Source organism: Hevea brasiliensis, chromosome 9 (genome assembly GCF_030052815.1).
Source record: "Hevea brasiliensis isolate MT/VB/25A 57/8 chromosome 9, ASM3005281v1, whole genome shotgun sequence".
NCBI lineage: Eukaryota > Viridiplantae > Streptophyta > Magnoliopsida > Malpighiales > Euphorbiaceae > Hevea > Hevea brasiliensis.
Window position 1 is genome coordinate 25,938,383 of NC_079501.1, and position 20,106 is coordinate 25,958,488.

Consider the following 20,106-nt stretch of genomic DNA (forward strand, 5'->3'; position numbering starts at 1 on the left):
TTGTTCAGCATGAAGAGGAGGGTGATTTGCATGATTTGAATGGTTTGAATGGGTATAGGAACTTTAATTAGTGGAATGGTTAGGATTAAAGACTTTGAAAGTAGCTAAATGCATGAGTTTGTGAATTAGGGTTTTGAACATTAGGGTTTAGAGACCAAAAATGTGAGGAAGTGGTAAATGATGTTTTTGACCTAATGTGAAGTGAAAAATGATCATTTGTGACCAAATGAAGTGTGTTGGAATGGTGGGAGTTAAGGCCAAATTCGAATGGAGCAGCATGACCAAATTTGCTTTGAGGGACCAAAAATGAAATTTTATAAGTCCAATTGGTATGGGACCAATTGGGAATGAAAATAGACACTAAATGACACAATTTTCATTTGGGAAGCATGCCCAAAAAGTGATCAAAACCTAGTGAACAAATTGACCAAAGTTAGAAAATTGCAAGCTGCCCTATATAAACTGACCAAATGAACAGTGTTTGTTCATTTGGTTATAACTTGAGCTAGGAAGGTCTAAATGACCTGAAATTTTACCAGTACTTAGATGAGATATAGACCTAAAACTTTCATGAAGAACATAAACCCAAATTATGCCATTAACCAAGTCATTTGGCCACCCTAAGTTGGTGACCCAAAACTACCAGCACCGAAAATTGCCCAGAATTCTGGGTTGTGTCCAATCCGGCAGCCATGGTTCAAATGGCTATAACTTGAGCTAAAAAACTCCAATTGGAGTGATTCAAAAAGGAGAATAAACTTAAGACAATAGAGAACAATTTCTATGAAGGAAGTTTTGCCAAATTCTAACAGAAAAGTGACTAATGGAACAGTGCAACCTTAGACTCCAAAACTGAAAATTATCAAATTTGCCTAAAAAGACTTAGAATTTGAATAAACAACCAAAACCAACAAATTTAGTGACCAAAATGTGGTATGTGGGTGAAGTTGAAATTCCCATACCTATTAAGCCTTAGAAAGTCAACAATTTGACTTGAATAGTATAGTGAATAGTAACCTGAAGCACAAAAATTTAAGGAACATCGAGTTTAACACGTTAGAGCTAGGTAAAAGTGAAGTTAAAATTTATTTTTAGATTTATGCTAAGTTATGGTATTGAAACACTGTAAAATTATGTGTTTCAGTTGAAAAAAATACTGGGAAAGAACCCGAGGAACCGAGTCAAGGCTAAGAGGCGACTCGCTTGAGGTTTGTACACAACATCACTATGCTTTAAAATTCATTGATAAAGTGAATGAAATATGCATTTTACTTTTGCTTTGAATTGTTGAAAGTATTGTGACCTTATTTATGATGTTTTGATTTAAATTGTGAAAGTTACTGTGTATATTTGAAATGATAATGTTTAGCAAATTGTTAAGATAAGTTTTGAAACCACAGTGTCATGGCCATATATTTGAACACCTCACTAGCACGACTAGTGGGGGTAATTAGTTTCGAATTTTGATTCCTTCTCTGGAGAAGTGTTGAGGTGTGCCAGTAAAAGAGGATGTGAATGGATATCCATATATTTGAGCTAGCTAGCCTTGTGATGTGATTTCTCTTTAGCCTCTGGCTATTGAGATTCTATTTGTTTCGAATGACATGAATTAACTGTGGGTTTTATGAAATATGATTTGATACTTCAAAATGAAATTGTTTGGGATTAAAATCTCATAATGCATGATTTGTATTTAATTTTCATGTTCAGTCAAATTTTCGAATAAATGTGATTTAAGTTCTGCATAAAGATTATTTTAGTATGTTGTGCACCACTGAGTCCTAGTACTCGGCATTATTCTTTGTCAGATTTAGAAACTAGAGGAAGCGACAAAGCGAGTGCGAGGATTGAGGATCTATCAGCTTGAAGTTATCGGGTATAATTTATACCCTGCCTGTAAATATTTATTTTGATATATATATTGCACATAAATGTATGGACATGTAAATCGGTCTTGAGCAGTTTGTACAAAATTTGTATAAAGTTGTAATAAAATTTAGTGGAATTTTCATACTGTAGATTTTGGTATGATGTATATATATATATATATATATATATATATATATATATATATAGTTTGTTGTCTTTAATGAATGGAAATGTTTTATTTTAATTTGAATGAGATTGAAAGATATCATTTTACTGATGATTGAACTTTGAAAATTGAGAAATGTTGACTGTTGAATTTGAGATTTGAGAAATTGTTGAGATTGATTGTGAAATTGAAGTAGTGGTTGAGAAAATTTTTGGAAGTCCTTTTTACAGGTATTTGAAGAACTGTTTTCTCAAAATATAAACGGAACTCTGTCAAAATTTTTATAAAATTTGCAAAAAAATAAAAGGGGCCAAAAGTTTTAACTAGTTTTTAATTTCAATTAAATGTTTTAAACACCTATTAGAAAACGCTCACCACTTAACAAAAGTAAGAAAATTGTTTTAAAATCCCTTGTAGGATACTTAATGAGTTATCGGTAGGTGAAGTTCGGTAGTTCATTAGGTATTCTACGGGATCATGTTATGCCTTACATAGGGGTAAGGTGTGACATAAGGCTCATATTAAGCCCAATTTCAAGAAAACAATCAGACAAAGTCTGGCAAAAACATGGACCATACAATGGAGAGTTTTTGACTCGCCCGACCTATACGCACAATATATAATAATTTGGAGAGCTCAGCTCACCTCCACATACTCATAATGTCATAAAATCAAATGGGAGCTCGGCTCCCTCATCCAATCCAATCATACATGCATCTAATAATTTTACAGATCCAACATAACATTATATTACAGATCCAATTCAAATAAAATACTTCTAACATATGCGAAATTCTAGAAGTTAGTAAAATTATACAAAACATCACATACATTAATAGATGACCTACGAGGGAGAGAGGCAGGTTAGAACTCAATAAGAAATTTCCTGTATCCTGAAAAAATAAGGTGAATAGGAGTGAGCGTTTGACTCAAAGAGGAAAATACTGATTTTAACTACAATTTCTATAGCTATCTAAAGCTAATGCATCCTAAAGAGTGGAATGCAACGCTATCATAATTTTCATACAAATCACATCATAACAGCAAAAAGGTAATTTGGAGCACTCATGCACCCATGTAATATGCAAACAGTGCATATATGGGAGCTGATCCCCTATACAACTCTCTTAATCCAACCTCTGCAAGCGAGTACATCTCAAGCCGGACTTTCACTTAATAGACCAAATGTGGGGGCCAGTGAGATCATCTCGAGTCATGCCTACCTCGACTTATCCATAAAAGGATCGAGTCCCAGCGAGTCATGCTCCAGCCGCGTCTACCCATGCTATCCATATCCATTACCACACATCACACGCACGCCACCACAAGCACACTGCTCCAAATTACCATAAAATAACATCCATGGCATTTCATCAATTAAGAATGCAATATAAAATGTGCCTAGTGTTTAACTACATAAATATATATTTATAAGTGGTACATAGGCATGCTTGAATATATAATAATATTAAAATTATAATTAAAATCAATATTTTACTCACAGACATGAACCAAGGTCACTGTGGCAACTGGGCGGAGGAGGAAGGCTATCTCGGCTCACCTAATAATTTCATTATAATTATTTAATATAATTAACTCAATACAAGCTTAAAAAGAATCAAAGACATCCTAAATCATGCTGAAAATCCGGTAGAGTTCCCCTTATACCTAGGAGCTACCCAACCTGTAAAAGGGCTCAAAATATACTTCTATATCCATAAGTCATACATCCACAACTCAATCACATCACATGCCCCCTCCTGGTCCCATCCAAACAGTCAACCACCGTAATTTGGAAAATTACCATTTAGTCCCTACAATTAACCCTTTTGGAAAAACTACTCAAATGAGCTCTAAAAATTCTAAAATTTTGCCCCACAGTCCTTAGCAATATTATTAAGCTAATGCAAAAGAAATTATAATTTTATAACTTACCACGAATATTTCATAGATTTTAATCGAAATCAGGCCTAGATAATTAAAAAAATGAGGGTTCGGGTTTAACTATGCCAATTCTGACCCTTGGGACACATCCGAGACGTCTGAAAATAGTGGAATAGCCTATAATCTCGATTCGATTCTAAAACTTTCTTCTGTAGTCTGCCTACTTGGCGCGAAATTGCAGACCTGAGCAACTATTGAATTTCCGTGAAATGAGCATACCTATACGAAGCCCACAACATGGGGTTAGTACATAATTTTTATGGAATTTATTAAGTTCATTTAATGCTCAGAAAAACACTGCGAAGTTCAGTGGGACCCACCGAAAAATGGTGTCAGAAAATTTTGAAATGAGTATTGCCACAAAGCTCTCGTCGAGGGGAGCACTTTGGCACTCTCGGATTTTTCGTGGGATTCACAGTTTGCGAGAAATCTGGCCAAAAAGTCGAAATGAGCTAAAATTTCCTGGGCAAAAATTGGACAAATCGCTGAATGGATTTTTATATTGTTGGTATTTATGGAAAGCTCTCGAGGTGTAGATGGGTTTTGGGATAAGACTTGGTCCAATCGGTAGCCAGATTCACAGAAATCGGCCTGGGAAGCCAAAGCATCGCACATGTTGGGGAGTTTTTGGAGCTATTTTTCGGCGGCTTGGAGCATCGGTTGGTGGCGGGGAGGCGTCCAGGCAGGGCGCTGGTGATCGGGGAAGGGCTAGACGGCAGCGGGGCGATAAGGGGAGGAGAGAGGAGAGAGAAATGGAGAAAGAAGAGGGAACATCGGGCGCACGAGGTAGAAGAGAAAAGAAAAGGAAGAGAGCCGGTTCGATTCGATCGGTGCGACCCAATTCAGTTTGATTCGTTCGGTCCAATTCAGGATATCCGAAATTAAATTTTTACTCTATTCTGGGATAAAAAATGAGGCACAAAAATTCTGAAAAAATTTTAGAAAACTCAAAAAATTTTGTAGAATCTAAATATATTTTTAGTTTTGTCACGTGGTTTTTAAATTAATTCATAAAAATTAACAAAGTTTATTGATTTTGAAAAATCAAACCCGATTTCTAAAATTTAAAAAATTTCAAATAATCTCCCAAAATTTTTAATAAAATAAAATACTAATATTTATCCATAAAATAATAAATTTAAAAATTAGGGGTGTTGCATTTGGCTTCTTTTTAACTTTCTCATTCTTATTATTATTATTATTATTATTATTATTATTATTATTATTATTATTATTATTATTATTATTATTTTGGAGACTTCTCCATACTACTATTATTATTATTATGTTATTGTTGTTTTGTTTTCATTGGACCAACTCTTACAATTCTCTCCCCCTAAAAGAAATTTTTTTCTCAAAATTTACATACCTTGTAGAGCAAACAAATGTGGATACTAAGCCTGCATATCATCTTCTTTCTCCCAAGTACCTTCTTTTCTAGAATGATTGCTCCAACAAACTTTAACTAATGGAACCACTTTGTTCCTCAAGACTTTCTCCTCTCTATCAATAATTTCCACTGGTTTTTCTTCATAAGTCAAATCTTCTCTCAACTCAATAGGTTGTTTCTGCAGAATATGTGAGGGGTCACTTCTATATCTTCTCAACATGGATACATGGAGACATCATGAATTTGCCATAACTTTGAAGGTAAAGCTAAACGATAAGTAACTGGTCCGATCTTCTCTATAATCCCATAAAGCCCTATAAACTGAGGACTCAACTTTCCATGCTTTGGTAAACATACAACTCCCTTCCAAGGAGAGATCTTTAAGAATACCTTATCCCTAACATTGTACTCAATATCTCTTCTCTTCAAATCCGCATAACTCTTTTGCCTGTCTTGTGCAGCCTTTAATCTACTTCTAATCATCTGGATCTTATCAGTAGTGTGCCATACCATTTATGAGCCTTCTAGCTTCTTTTCTCCAACTTCAGTCCAATATACTGGCGTCCTATATTTTCTACCATATAGCGCCGTATAAAGAGCCATGCCAATACTAGCATGATAAATGTAACACCCTTACTATAGCAATTCCGTACATTCTACTGTTCTGGTGACCAGTGTCGGTCCGGACAGTTAGAACGTCAGGAAAAATATTTAAACTAAAGTGAGGAACCATAATTAACTTTAATATTAATAAGAAAAATTTAGAAAAAATTTTAGAAATAAAATGTAACCAAGTTAAATGAGCCGGTGCCCTAGTGATAGCTAACCCAGTGGGAAGTTGCGCTCCTCGCAACTAGGAGCCCTAGACCCGGGAGAAAATTCATAAAATAATTTTTGAGACTCCAGAGAAGAGTCATTGAGATTTCTATGGCATTAGAATGCCAAGAAAAGGTTTAGAAAAATTTTTCAATCGGTACAGACAATTTTAGTCTGTTAAGCCAAACGGATGGCATTTTGGTAATTTCATCTTCAGAGATGATTTTTGGCCGACTTGTCCAGTTAAGTAAATAATTATTATGATCTAAAATATGAATAAATATTGCTAAAAATTAAATTGAAAATGAGTAGAGAAGAGAAGAAAAGAAAATGAAAGAAAATACCTAATTATGACATCATATGATGTCATTAAAAACCTATCCACCAATCACCATTCAACAAGCTTACATAAAACTAATAAAAAGGAGATAAATGAGACAAATTGACAAAACCAATCTGCATCTTCACCATGGGTAGCATAACAAGAGAAAAAGAGAAAGAGAGGAGAGAGAAACCTCCATTGGAGCACACTTCAAGCTTGTGTTCTACGCCCAAAACCACCTCAAACCCCTACACACCCTTCACAAAAATTAATTCCCACATCAAGAGTAACATTTTGATTGTCATAAAGTGAAGAAAATTCTAAGGTTTCAACAAGCCAAGAGAGTGCTCAACAAGGTTAGTGCCTATACTCCCTTCCATATCTTTTAATCTTTGTTAGGAAGACAAATTAAATGAGAATTTGTTATAAAATTGAACAAAATAATTATATTGAAGTGTGTATGAAAATTTGCAGCCATGGGAGAAGGATGAGATTTGTTGATTTGTATGACTTGAATTGTTTAGAAGTGGTTTGTGATGAGATAACTTGAGTTAGATGTTGAACTATGTGTGTTGGATGTGTTAGATGACATGAAAAGCATGAAATGGACACTTGGAAATTAGGGTTTGTGAAAAAAAATTAGGGTTTGCTCATAAAATGGTATATTAACCTTGTAATGATAAATTAGTGACCATTTGAATGTGTGTGAGGAGAAATTGAAGTGAGTAAGGATGTTGGAGTTGAGCTTAGGCATGCTACCCTTGGTGACCTGCAGAACTAGTTATGAGTCCAGCAGGTTTGGGAAGCTGTAAATAGAGTTGTATAGGTTCAATTGGTGCAAGGCCAATTGGACATGAAACTAGACACATAATGACACAACTTTGGTGAAGAAACCTTGCCCAGAAAACCAAACCAAGTTAACCTAAAAATTGCCCTAATCCAGGTGACTTATATTATGCCTAGGCAAAATGACCAAATGAACAATATTTATTCATTTGGTCATAACTCAGCGTAGAAATGTCCAATTGACCTGAAATTTTACCAACAGAAAGCTGAGACATAGGCCTACAACTTTCATGATGAACAAAAATCCAAATTCTGATCATAACCTAGTTAAATTGCCAACCAAACTTAGGTCACCAAATTTGGCAGAACCAAATTGCCAAGAAAATCTGGGTACAGGTCAATCCTGTCAGTTATGAGAAAATGATCATAACTTGAGCTACAAAACTCCAAATAGAGTGATTCAAAAAAATAAATGTAACTAGACACAATAAGGAACAACTTTTATGAAGACAATTTTACTAAATTCCTACTGTACAAATGACCAATGGAACAATAAACTTAGTGCTTAAAATTTGAAAATTGTAAAGTAACCAACACTAAGCTTTGAAATGGTATTGGCAACTAATACCAACAACTTTAGAATGCAAAATGTGGTATCTTAGTGAACTTAGGTTCAATAAATTTGTTATGTATTAAAAAGTTAACAATTTGAGTGAATAGTAATGTGAATAGTAATACAAAGACACAGTGTAAGAACTAAATTGGTAGAGGAATTAAGGCATGAAATTTGGAATCCATGAAATGTTCATGGATTACTTGGAATAGGTAATTGAGACTTATACTCTCAACACTAATGGAATTCATAATCTATTAGCAATATAACTTATGAAATGTACTTTACATGAATAAATTGTTGAATGTATAAATGAGATAAAAGTGTTATTTGGGATTTAGGTTCCCATCAAGGGAGAAAGGAAAGATGTTTTAAATGTAAATGGTATATAAGATCAAATGAATGTGAATTGTAATTAGTATGAATAATTCGATGAATGCATAAATTACCTAGAAATGAGAAATTGGAAATTATGCTTCCACTGTAAATAAAATTAGAATGCTATAAAAATATAAATGAAAAATATAATGAAATGATGAAACATATAAACTCTTAATGGTACTATTGTGCCCATGTATTGCCTAGAAATGTGTGTCAGATTGGATAGTTTGGCATGCCAATAGGGTATTGTTTTAGCAGTACTGTGAAAGGCTTTATGCCTATATTCATGGCTTTATGCCGGTATTCATGGTTTTATGCCCGTACTGATGGCTTTATGCCTGCACTCATGGCTTTAATGCCCGATTATGTGTTATCATGGCTTTTTAGCCATACTGACTACATACGTGGTTGACGTTCTACGTCCCATGGTATGACGGCCCGAGGCACTACGGTGTCCAGTGCCAACGATCCGTTATCCAGTTTAGTCAGCTTGTCATAGGTTACTTGGGCAGTCTAATTTACTAAAATAAGTTATGAATATTACCAATTAAAAATGCTAGAAAGCAAATAGATGAGTAAGAAGTTCTGAAATAAATCAGATTAGCTTCAAAAATTTATTTCTTAGAAGGGTCTGAAGTAAATTAAATTAGTTCTAAAAATTTTAAATATTACGAAATGATTGTAAACAACTTAGAAAGTATCAAGGAAGTGATAAAAAGACTAGTAGAAGAATTATAACTTAAATAATATTACAAATGTGACTTTCATAAGAATATAAGTATAAATTTTAGATTTATTTGTATATGATATAAATGATTATTGTAAACTTATGAAAGAAGTGATTCTAGAGAGCAACATAAATGACGAAAGATATATTGTATAGAAAATTTCATATGAACCCAGTAAAATTCTTGAGTATAGAAAATATGCTCTAATTATTTTTACTTGTTATATTATTTCCTTGTTATATTATTGCACCACTAAGCAGGAATGCTTAGCGCGATGGATTTGTTTCCTCACGCAGATACTGAAATTAAAGCCCAGCGAATACCAAACAGAGATTTTGGAGTTCTGATCTGCATAGTATTCAAGGTTGTCACCTCCTCAGCAATGCATGTAGATAGGGCCCATATAGATCATATTATGTATTTTGTACATTATAATTAGTTATTATTTGTAATGTAAACAATGAATTGTATGTTGAAATATAGATTATGGAACTATAATTAATTTGTAGATCATGTAAATTATGAATTTATGTAATCAGTCTGTAAATCAAGTAAATTAATGAAACTTGAGAACTTATATATATAAATTGTGCATGAATGGAAATGCATGGAAATGAATATGAAATTGAGATATATGAATGAGATGTGAATTATGAGATAGTTATGAGAATAATTGATGAGATTTTTATTGTAAAATATTATTAAAAATTTCAAGCAGGTGAATAGTGAAATACGCCAACTGATAATAAAATTGGAGAAACTCTGCTGGTTTCTCCATTTAAAAATAATTGATATTAAAATATAACGAGATCAAATTATTAAAGGAATAAAGTAAGATAAGATAGGGTGCTCCGACACCGAATGTAGCACACTTTTTTCGGCTATACTATAGTCGGGTGAGGGGTGTTACAATAAATGTTATTATAAACAAATTCCATCAAAGATACATACTTCTCCCAACTTCCCTTAAACTCCATTACACATACCCTAAGCATGCCTTCCAAAGTCTAAATAGTTCATTTTGATTGATCATCTGTTTGTGGATACAAGGAAGTACTAAACTTCATTTTAGTTCCTAAAGCATTATGCAAACTAGGCCTAAATCGAGATGTAAACCTTGAATCTTTATCTAAAATAATGGAAATTGGAGCAGCATAGAGTCTCATAATCTCATTAACATAAATCTCTGCTAACTTATCCAAAGAAGAATCCATTTTGACAAGTAAAAAGTGTACTGATTTGGTCAATCTATCAACTATTATCCAAACTGCATCATGCCCACGTGGAGTACGAGGTAATCCCGAAATAAAATCCATAGTAATATGCTCCCACTTCCATTTTGGAATAGGAAGTGGCTATAACTTTCCCGCTGGATATTGATGCTCTGCCTTAACTTGTTGGAATACCAAGCCCTTTGAAATAAATTCTGCTATTTCCTTCCTCATACCTGGCCACCAATAATTTTCTCTAAGATCCCGATACATCTTAGTGTTACCCGAATGCATAGAATAGGTAGAACAGTGAGCTTCTTCCATAATCTCCCTTTTTCGGTTTTCTACATTAGGTACTGCCACCAAACATTAAAGTCCCATCTTCACTAAGTGAAAAATCTATACGAGTGTCATTTCTCACCTCATTGATGATCTTGTTCAACTGCTCATCTTGGCTTTGAGCTTTTCTAACCCTTTCCACCAATACTTTCCTACTTTTGAGAGTTGCTAATGATGCCTTTGAGTTATCCACTGCCAACTTTGCTCTTAGAGATTGAAACTCCAATAATAATGAAAGTCTAACTCCCTTAACATATGCTAAATTACTAAGAGACTTTCCACTAAGGGCATCAGCTACCAAATTAGCCTTGCCTGGATGATATTCAATGGTATAATCGTAGTCCTTAAGTAATTTGATCCATCTTCTTTGCCTCAAATTCAATTCTTTCTGTGTAAGTAGATACTTTAGGCTCTTATGATCTGTATAAATCTGACATGTCTCACCGTAAAGGTAATGCCTCCATGTCTTTAATGCAAATACAACTGCAGCTAATTCTAGGTCATGGGTATGATAATTCAATTCATGTGGTCTAAGTTGTCTAGAAGCATAAGCTATCACCTTCCCATGTTGCAACAGAACACAACCTAAACCTTTGCGGGAAGCACCACTATACACAACAAATTCGCATATTCCTATAGGTAAGGTAAGAATTGGAGCTGAAGTTAGACATGCCTTAAGCTTCTCAAAACTCTCTTGGCATTCTTCTGTCCATTTAAACTTTGCATTCTTTCAAAGAAGTTTAATCAATGGTGCTGCAATGATGGAGAAATCTTGGATGAAATGTCGATAGTACCCTACTAAGTCCAAAAAACTCCTAACCTCTGTAGCAATAGTCGGAGGATCCCATTTGACCATTACTTCAATCTTCTTAGGATCAACAAATACTCCCTCTGCTGAAATAACATGTCCTAAGAAGACAACTCTATCAAGCCAGAACTCACACTTACTTAACTTGGCATACAATAGTTTGCTTTTTAAAGTTTGTAATACAATCTGCAAATGGTTTTTGTGTTCTTCCTTATTTTGTGAATACACCAAACTATCATTAATAAACACAATAACAAAGCTATCCGAGTAAGGTTTGAACACTTTGTTCATTAGGTCCATAAAAGCAGCTGGTGCATTGGCTAACCCGAAAGGCATAACAAGAAACTCATAATGCCCATTAACAAGTTCTGAAAGCTATCTTAGGTACATCAGACTCATTGATCTTCAATTGATGATACCCAGACTACAAATCAATCTTGGAGAACACCTTAGCACCTTGGAGTTGGTCAAAGAGATCATCATTGTAGGGCAAAGGATACTATGAACACAATTCAGTACGCATATGATGCAGGTATCATATTAGTATTAAAAGTTAATAACTTGTGAATTGGATATAAAAAGTTAAACGTTTATGCTAATTAGCAATTATATCTAAACAATTTTATTCTAGATAAAAAGGTTAAACTTTTTAAGATTAGAAGTAATTATATTCAACATTCAAAATTTGTAGTAGCAAAATGCAAATTTTAAAGTGCTAAAACTGTTCTTTGAATTTATTTTTATCATCCATGATAAAATACATTGGCTATAAACTATAATTTTTTTCAACTTCATTGCATTAATAAGATTCAAATTTTCTCAAATTGATTTTAATGTTTGAATGCAATTTTTTTTTCAATTTTTAAGGTTTGATTCTTTCTAAAAAATATTAAAATGTTGAGATATAATTATTAATTAATGAAAACATTTAGCCTCTTATGTTCAATAAACCCAACAATAGCTATTTAATTCTCAAGGGCTCCGGACTAAGAAAATCTGACTCTAAACATTTCAATCAATAGAAGAGAATTCATTAGAATTTTTCGACTGCATTAATTTATCTCCAATTAACTTCATTAATTAACCATATTTTTAGGACTTGGACTGATTTAGTTTAGTGACTGAAAGTATATCACTCAACTGGTAGAGCCATATTTAAATCTCTGCCCCCCAAATCCCTTGCTAAAAAAAAAAACATGATTTTTGGTGGCCATGGTTGTCAAGGGGCAATTGTCATGATTTAATTAATAAAATCAAAGATTTCCAGTTCGTTTATTGCAGATTACACAAACTTTGATTCCAGTTCGTTCATTGACTTGACCTGCACATTCAAGGAACCTTCTTCCTTCATGAACTCCAGCTGGGAAATAAATCTATGAAATATTTTGTTGTTAATTTTGATATTAATTGTGCATTAACACTTTGACTTTACCCGAATCAAGACCAGATTCGCTCAAAACCTTTTATTTAACGATCAATAATCCCATGAATTACATTCTCAAAATAAATAAATAAACAATTCCACGAGGTACTAATAATTAACCCCAAAAAGTGGAAGCTCGTGGCATTACTCAATATTCTGTAATGCCAGCTATATTTTGCCCAATATGCCATGACGACATGAGTGATGGTTTTGGGAGAATTGTATTTTAATTTTTTTTTTTAATATATGTATGAAATATTATAAATTAAAATAATTACAAAATAACAAACATAAGGAGACACTGTTTTGGATGGCGTTTGATATTTATCAAACCTTTAATATATCAGTTTCGAGTTTAATATATGGTTTTTTTTTTTTTATTGGAACTTTTGTGTATATAATTTTTCTTTTCTTAGATAATCAATTTATTAATGAGCCGGAAAGAGAATTATAGAGATGGGCTCAAGGTCTAGTTATCATATATTAAAGAAAAGCCTTATCCCAAAGCCAATAAACTCCAAACACACAGGCCATGGCCCTAAACAGGGAGAAACAGAGTCGTAGGCTTCAACTTTTAGTCGTCAAACCGGCTAGAGAGAAACCAACACCACTGAGAGGTAGACCACAGAGGCGGCCATGGGTGACAATCAGGGTTGATGATTCAAATTGAAATAACTCATCGAATTGAGTAAATTCAAAAATTCAATTTACTTTTATTAAAAGTTTAGTTCAATTCAATTTTAATATTTTAAATTTGAATTAATTTAATTTGATTTTTACATTAATAAAATAAAAAAAACTAAACAACATATCTAAAATTTTAATCATATCACAACATTATGTAAACTCAAATATTATGTAAAATTAAAAATCAATTAAGGATTTACATGATGATTAATATGACCAACTTAAAACTGATGTGTTTAAATTGATCCCATTTACCATCTATCATTTTTATTACAAATTTAAAGATACACATTAAAAATTCCATAAGTGATATTTTTTTTTATGACTGCATATATATTAAAAATCAATTAAGTAGTCTAACATTCAACATATTCTAGCAATGCCAGTTATGGGGAAGCTCCAACAATATAGCCTAGCATCGCGATGTGCTCACATGGCCCACGTACCTCATTTCTATAATTCAAGCAAGCAGTGCCATTGCCTAATCTCGCCCCCTCTATAAAAACCCTTAAGCCACTCCATTTCTCTTCACACTTACAGCATAACAAAACTTATATCTCAAAAACCATCCAAGAATTTTGGGCCAAACTTCTTCCAGAAATGGCTTCAAGAGCTGTAGCCTCCATTGCCTACTTGCTCTTTCTCAACCTTCTCTTCTTCAGTACGGTGAGCGCTACGACTTGCCCCGTGGATGCCCTAAAGTTCAAAGTATGTGTCAATGTGCTGGGTCTAATTAAGATCCCACCAGATGAACCTTGCTGCAGCCTCATCAGTAATCTTGTTGATCTTGAAGCTGCTCTTTGCCTTTGCACTGCCATCAGGGCTAATGTATTGGGCATTAACCTCAGTATTCCACTCGACTTGAGCTTGGTGCTCAACGATTGTGGCAAGGAGGTTCCAGAAGGATTCACTTGTCCATAAGTCCTTTTTGTTTAATTAATTTCTTTCTTTCCCTACGGTGTGTTTCAACTTTGGGATGTTTTCTGAATAAGCCTTGAGCAGTACTGAACCAAGAAGGTTACAGTAATTGTTTTGATGCATGTAGAGAATGCTTCTTGCTTTCTTCTTCAAATCCTGTATTATTTTATTTTACTTTTATTTATGAATAGAGGGAGACGTTATATTAAACAAAACTAAAATTTCCAACAAGGACAGTGGAATCAGCTATGAACACAATTTAGTAAGTATATGTTTGCAGGTATCATAGAGTATATTAGCAAATAATAAATATAGATTCAAGACATAAATATTTAAATCCCACCTATTTAATTAAATGTGAATCTCATGGGATTTAGGTAAAAAATTTTCAGTAGGAGCTATTTAATTCTCAAAAGGAGAATTCATTAGGATTTCCGGATTGCTTTAATTAATCTCCTGTTAATTTCATTAAGTGAGCAAGGCTTTGAGCGGCCATGGCTGCCAAGGGGCAAATGTCATGATTTAATTAATAAAATCCTAGCTTTCCCGTTCGTTTATAACAGATTACACAACCTGATTCTAGAGTTCTTCGAAACAATTGTGGGCTTGTTAAATATAATATTTAATGTTATCTTACCTCTTTTAACATTACAGGTTTTAAGTTGGATGTTTTGAATTACGTTGACAGACTTTGGTTTAAAATGAAACTATTTTGTTAGGTTTTTTCTAATTTTTTTTTAATAATAAACTTTTGCTTATATTTAATTAAATTGCCAGTCAATTCGTGCAAAAATCAACTCACTGTGGATTTGTTGAATCTTCACCTTCCAGTGTCAACAAATTAAAATTATATATCTTTAATTAAGTGATTATTAAATACCATATGATACTTGCATTTTGAAAAATATGGTCTTATAATTGAAAACCAAATTAATGACTGAATTAAAATGCACAAAAGATATTAATGATCATTATAATTGTGTTTTTATTAATTTTTCATATAATTCATTAAATATTAGTTTAAACCTATATTCATGGATTTAATTAGTTATTGTATTTCATTTAATTGTGAACGATTCTTCATTTAATTTACCTTATATCATTTGAAAAATTATTATCTAAACTCAGTTCATTTCAAATTTAAGACTATATATATATATATATATATATATATATATATATATATATATATATATATTTTTTTTTTTTTTTTTTTTTGATATCATGAATTAGTCTAGGTAATTTTTTTGTCATGCATAAAATAATTATATAAATATTTTCCTTTTAAATTTCAGCTTCATTGAACTTGAGCAGCACATTAAAGGAACCTTCTTCCTATGTACCAAATTAAAAAAAGGAACCTTCTTCCTTCGTGAATTCCAGATGGGAAATAAATCTATGAAATATTTGGTTGTTAATTTTGATATTAATTGTGCTTTAACACTTTGACTTTAACCGAATCAAAAGCAGATTCGCTTAAAACCTTTTATTTAATGATCAATAATCTCACGAGGTACATTCTCAAAATAAATAATCCTACAAGGTACTAATAATTAACACCAAAATGTGGAAGCTCGTGGCATTATTCAAAGATTTTGTAATGCCTGCTATATATATTGTTAGTGTATGTGCACTACAACCAATATATTAGTTGCATGTGTGATCACTTAATACATGTATATGCTTTATTCTTAATAAAAGGCTGCTTTATCTTTAATGTTTAATGTAATTTTAATGAATATTAATTAATAAAGATAAAGTCTATGGGACTTATATGCATAGCAGTTGAAATTATAATATTGTTATAATTATGAGATTCCGATTGCATTATAGTATTGTTCTAAAAATGTTCTTGGTCAATGTTATATCGAGATTGGACATTGATATAACTATTGATACCAGTACACGTTGCATTCTTTCCTTTATTAAAGGAAGCAGCAGTTCTCATTAAGCTGAGGTATGTGAGAAACCTAGAATCAACGTGTAAGTGCTTGTAGTGACAAATTCACTGAACTAACCCGCACGAGGATTCTATATGGAAGTTTACCTATATCTATGGAAAGACTCACGTGACAGTTGTATAAATGATTTTTAGACTTGAGACATTAAATTATCTTATATAGAAATTACTGTATTTTGATACTGCTCACATGTTATTCTATATAAGGATAATGAATGTGGCAGCTGTTGGATATAGTATGAACTATATGGAGATATTTAATTGTCAAGATATAATTCATCACCTTAGGTAATTAAAGAAAATATTTCAATTGTTCTTGGCCAGTATGGATTGTTAAATCCTTGCGCAAGGTAAAATAAGATTGAGATCTTATTTAATTAATCAATCATACTAAGAGGACAAAAATGATTTAGACATAGTAGACACATTCCATGTATCAATGTATAAATCGAAATATTATGATGAATGGATGCTAATTACACTGACAGACTGATCACAGAAAGGATAGTCAAATCACTTTGACAAGTTCTAATATTTGGGTGGTCATTACATATTGCTAGATGTCAATAATGATCTACAAATATAATTAATCAATTGTGAATTGATAATAAAATTAAAGTATTAATTTTATTTAATTATATTTATTGCCAACATATTAGGAACCTAATGGGTCACACACATAAAGATTGTAAGTGAGAAATTAAATTGGATTATCAAGTTAGACTTGATAAAAATAATTCTAGAGACTTAAGGACTGAAATATAAATTTTATTTAGACTGGTTAATGTCCTAATAATTAATTGTAGACTTAATTTAAAGTTTCTAGAATTATAAGAATTAATTATATAAATTATAATTTCTATAGGGGTCAATTTATAATTAATAAATTTAAAGAGTTAAATTTATAATTATAAAAAGTTGTTCCCTATAAATAGGGAAGCTTGTCTTCCATTCTTAAGAGTAAGAGAAGAAATAAAAAGAGCTAGCACTCAAAACTCCCAATATTCTCTAAGAGTGTCTTGGAGAACTTCCTCACAATCATGTCTGTGTGGATACCATTAGAGGTCGAAAATCTGGACGGCTGGTAGTTTGCTACAACTCGGCCTGGTGGTCAGAAAATTCTTCAAACTGTTTGAGATAATTTGCTAAACAATAAAATTTTAATTATCACCATTTCATACTTAATTAAAGTTGATCTTGTTTAATTGAGGATTAATGCTTCCTAACATATATGCCAATGAAAATTTAAGGCGCGCTATTCATGATAATGTATACAACATGCCCACGTAGTCTAACGTTCAACATATTCTAGCAATGCCGGTAATGGACGAGCTCCAACAATATAGCCTAGCATTGCGACGTGCTCACATGGCCCACGTACCTCATTTCCATAATTCAAGCAAGCAGTGCCATTGTCTAATCTCGCTTCCTCTATAAAAACCCTTGAGCCACTCCGTTTCTCTTCACTCTTACAGCATAACAAAGGTTATATCTCAAAAACCATCCAAGAATTTTGGGCCAAACTTCTTCGAGATATGGCTTCAAGAGCTGTAGCCTCCATTGCCTTATTGCTCTATCTCTCAACCTTCTCTTCTTCAGCATGGTGAGTACTGCGACTTGCCCCGTCGATGCCCTAAAGTTCAAAGTGTGTGCCAATGTGTTGGGGCTAATTAAGATCCCACCAGATGCACCTTGCTGCAGCCTCATCAGTAATCTTGTTGATCTTGAAGCTGCTCTTTGCCTTTGCACTGTCATCAGAGCTAATGTATTGGGCATTAACCTCAGTATTCCACTCGACTTGAGCTTGGTGCTCAACGATTGTGGCAAGAAGGTTCCAGAAGGATTCACTAATCCATAAGTCGTTTCTTCTCGCGCTACGTGTGTTTCAGCTTTAATTTGGAATGTTTCTTAATTTGGGAATTTGATATGAAAACTAGTACAAGACCAATAACTTCTTTGTGTTACTCTTTGTACGGATGCATGGAGAACGCTTTTTGGCTTCTTCCTCATCATCTGTATTCCTTTTTTGATAAGCAATCATATGTGTTGCTTCTGTGAATCGCCCGAATTGTTAAATACTAGTGTTGAATTCCAGTGGTGTTTATAATCCTCGCTCTTTCACTAATATTAATAATTACGAAATGATTTTCGATCAAATATTGGTTATAAGGAACGAGCATTTTCTCTCGTCGACTCTGTATGTATCTTATGAATGTTTCTTACTACTCCCTTCATCCATTAATATAAATTCACTTCCTTTTTAATAAGTCTCAAATTCTCTCTTTTGAAATGATAGTATATTTATTAGTTTATTAATATACCTTATTTAATATACATTTTAAAATTCATTTTGAGTGCATCTAATATGTGTTTGAACTCATATGAGAGCAAACTTAACAATCATTAAATTAAATAATTATATTGAGATTTATGTAGAATAAATATACGAATCTAAATATGATTTAATATAGCAATTAATAAACTTATTAAGGGGGTGTTTGGTTTACCTGTTGGGTGTAGCTGATAGACACCAAAACAGATAAATTGTAGTGTTTGGTAAGCTTAAAATAGAGCTGATAGCTGATGGACAGCTAATATGATACTCATCAGCTGCAGTTTGTATCAGCTCTGTTTTTAGAGCTGTTTCTCATCAGCTGATAGCTTATTTAGTTTTATTTTTTTTTTTATTTTGATCATATTATTCTTTTTTATTTAACTTGAAAATTAATATTATTAATATTTTTATTTTTTTATTGTAAATTTAACATTTTAATTAACGTACTTCGTTAAAATATTTTTTATTAATAACATAAAATATAAAATATTTATTTATATCCAAAAACTTAAAATTAATTATAAAATTTTCTATTAACAATAATAATAATTTTATTATTTTATCTATATTTTTAAAATTATTTAATTATTTTAAAAAATAATTATTTTCTTATTTCAATAATAAAATAAATGATATAATATAAAAGATTAATAATTATATATTTATTTAAATAATATAATATATTAATTTAATAATTATATATTTAATTTAATAATTAAATAAATAATATAATATAATAAATTTATAATTTTATATTTATTTAAATAATAAAATAAATTATATGATATATATCCTTATTAGTCATTCATATATTAACAGCAACAGCTAAATATAATTTTACCAAACACTTAATATAAAACAGCTATCATCAGCTATCAGTTATCAGCTATCAGCTAACAGTAATAGCTATCAGCTAACAGCTATCAGTTGTATTCAACAGTTAAACTAAATAGACCCTAACTAATATTGTACTCTTTAAGATGTTGAGTCTCGATCCTTATCCCCTCATGAGGTTAGACTTGTTCAGCAATTAGCATATGAGACACGACTTTGGGCATCACGAAGTGAAAATGTTTGGAAACAGAAGTCAAGAATGACATGGTGCAAACTTGGTGACCGAAATACGAAGTTCTTGCACATTCAATGTTCCAATCGCTAGTCAAAAAATACAATTATGCAACTCTCTGATAATGGGCATACTTTTTCCTCTAAACATGACATTAGGCATATTATTTTTGAACGCTTTCAGTTTCGTTTCGAACAAGAGCATATGGTTACATGTTGGGCTGTGATCTTAATTTTCTATGCTTAATTAGTGATGAGGAAGCTAATTAAGCTACTCAAAGAACCTTTTTCAATTGACCAGATTAGGGAAGCGATTTGGAGTTGTGACTCCGGTAAGGCTCCAGT

At 32.3% G+C, this 20,106-nt stretch overlaps 1 protein-coding gene and 1 pseudogene across 1 annotated transcript; both read left to right on the top strand.

Annotated features, from left to right (window-relative positions):
- The first annotated feature begins 14,034 nt into the window (after window positions 1–14,034).
- Window positions 14,035–14,471, top strand: LOC110655425 (14 kDa proline-rich protein DC2.15-like). Its single transcript, XM_021811711.2, has one exon. The coding sequence runs from the start codon at window positions 14,084–14,086 to the stop codon at window positions 14,402–14,404; it is 321 nt and encodes a 106-aa protein (XP_021667403.1). The 5' UTR covers window positions 14,035–14,083; the 3' UTR covers window positions 14,405–14,471.
- Window positions 14,472–17,896: 3,425 nt separating this feature from the next.
- Window positions 17,897–18,219, top strand: LOC110655426 (14 kDa proline-rich protein DC2.15-like; annotated as a pseudogene).
- The last annotated feature ends 1,887 nt before the right edge of the window (window positions 18,220–20,106 follow it).

Excerpts from the sequence above, each read along its gene's own strand:
- LOC110655425 (XM_021811711.2), top strand. The coding sequence starts at position 14,084 with ATGGCTTCAAGAGCTGTAGCCTCCATTGCCTACTTGCTCTTTCTCAAC.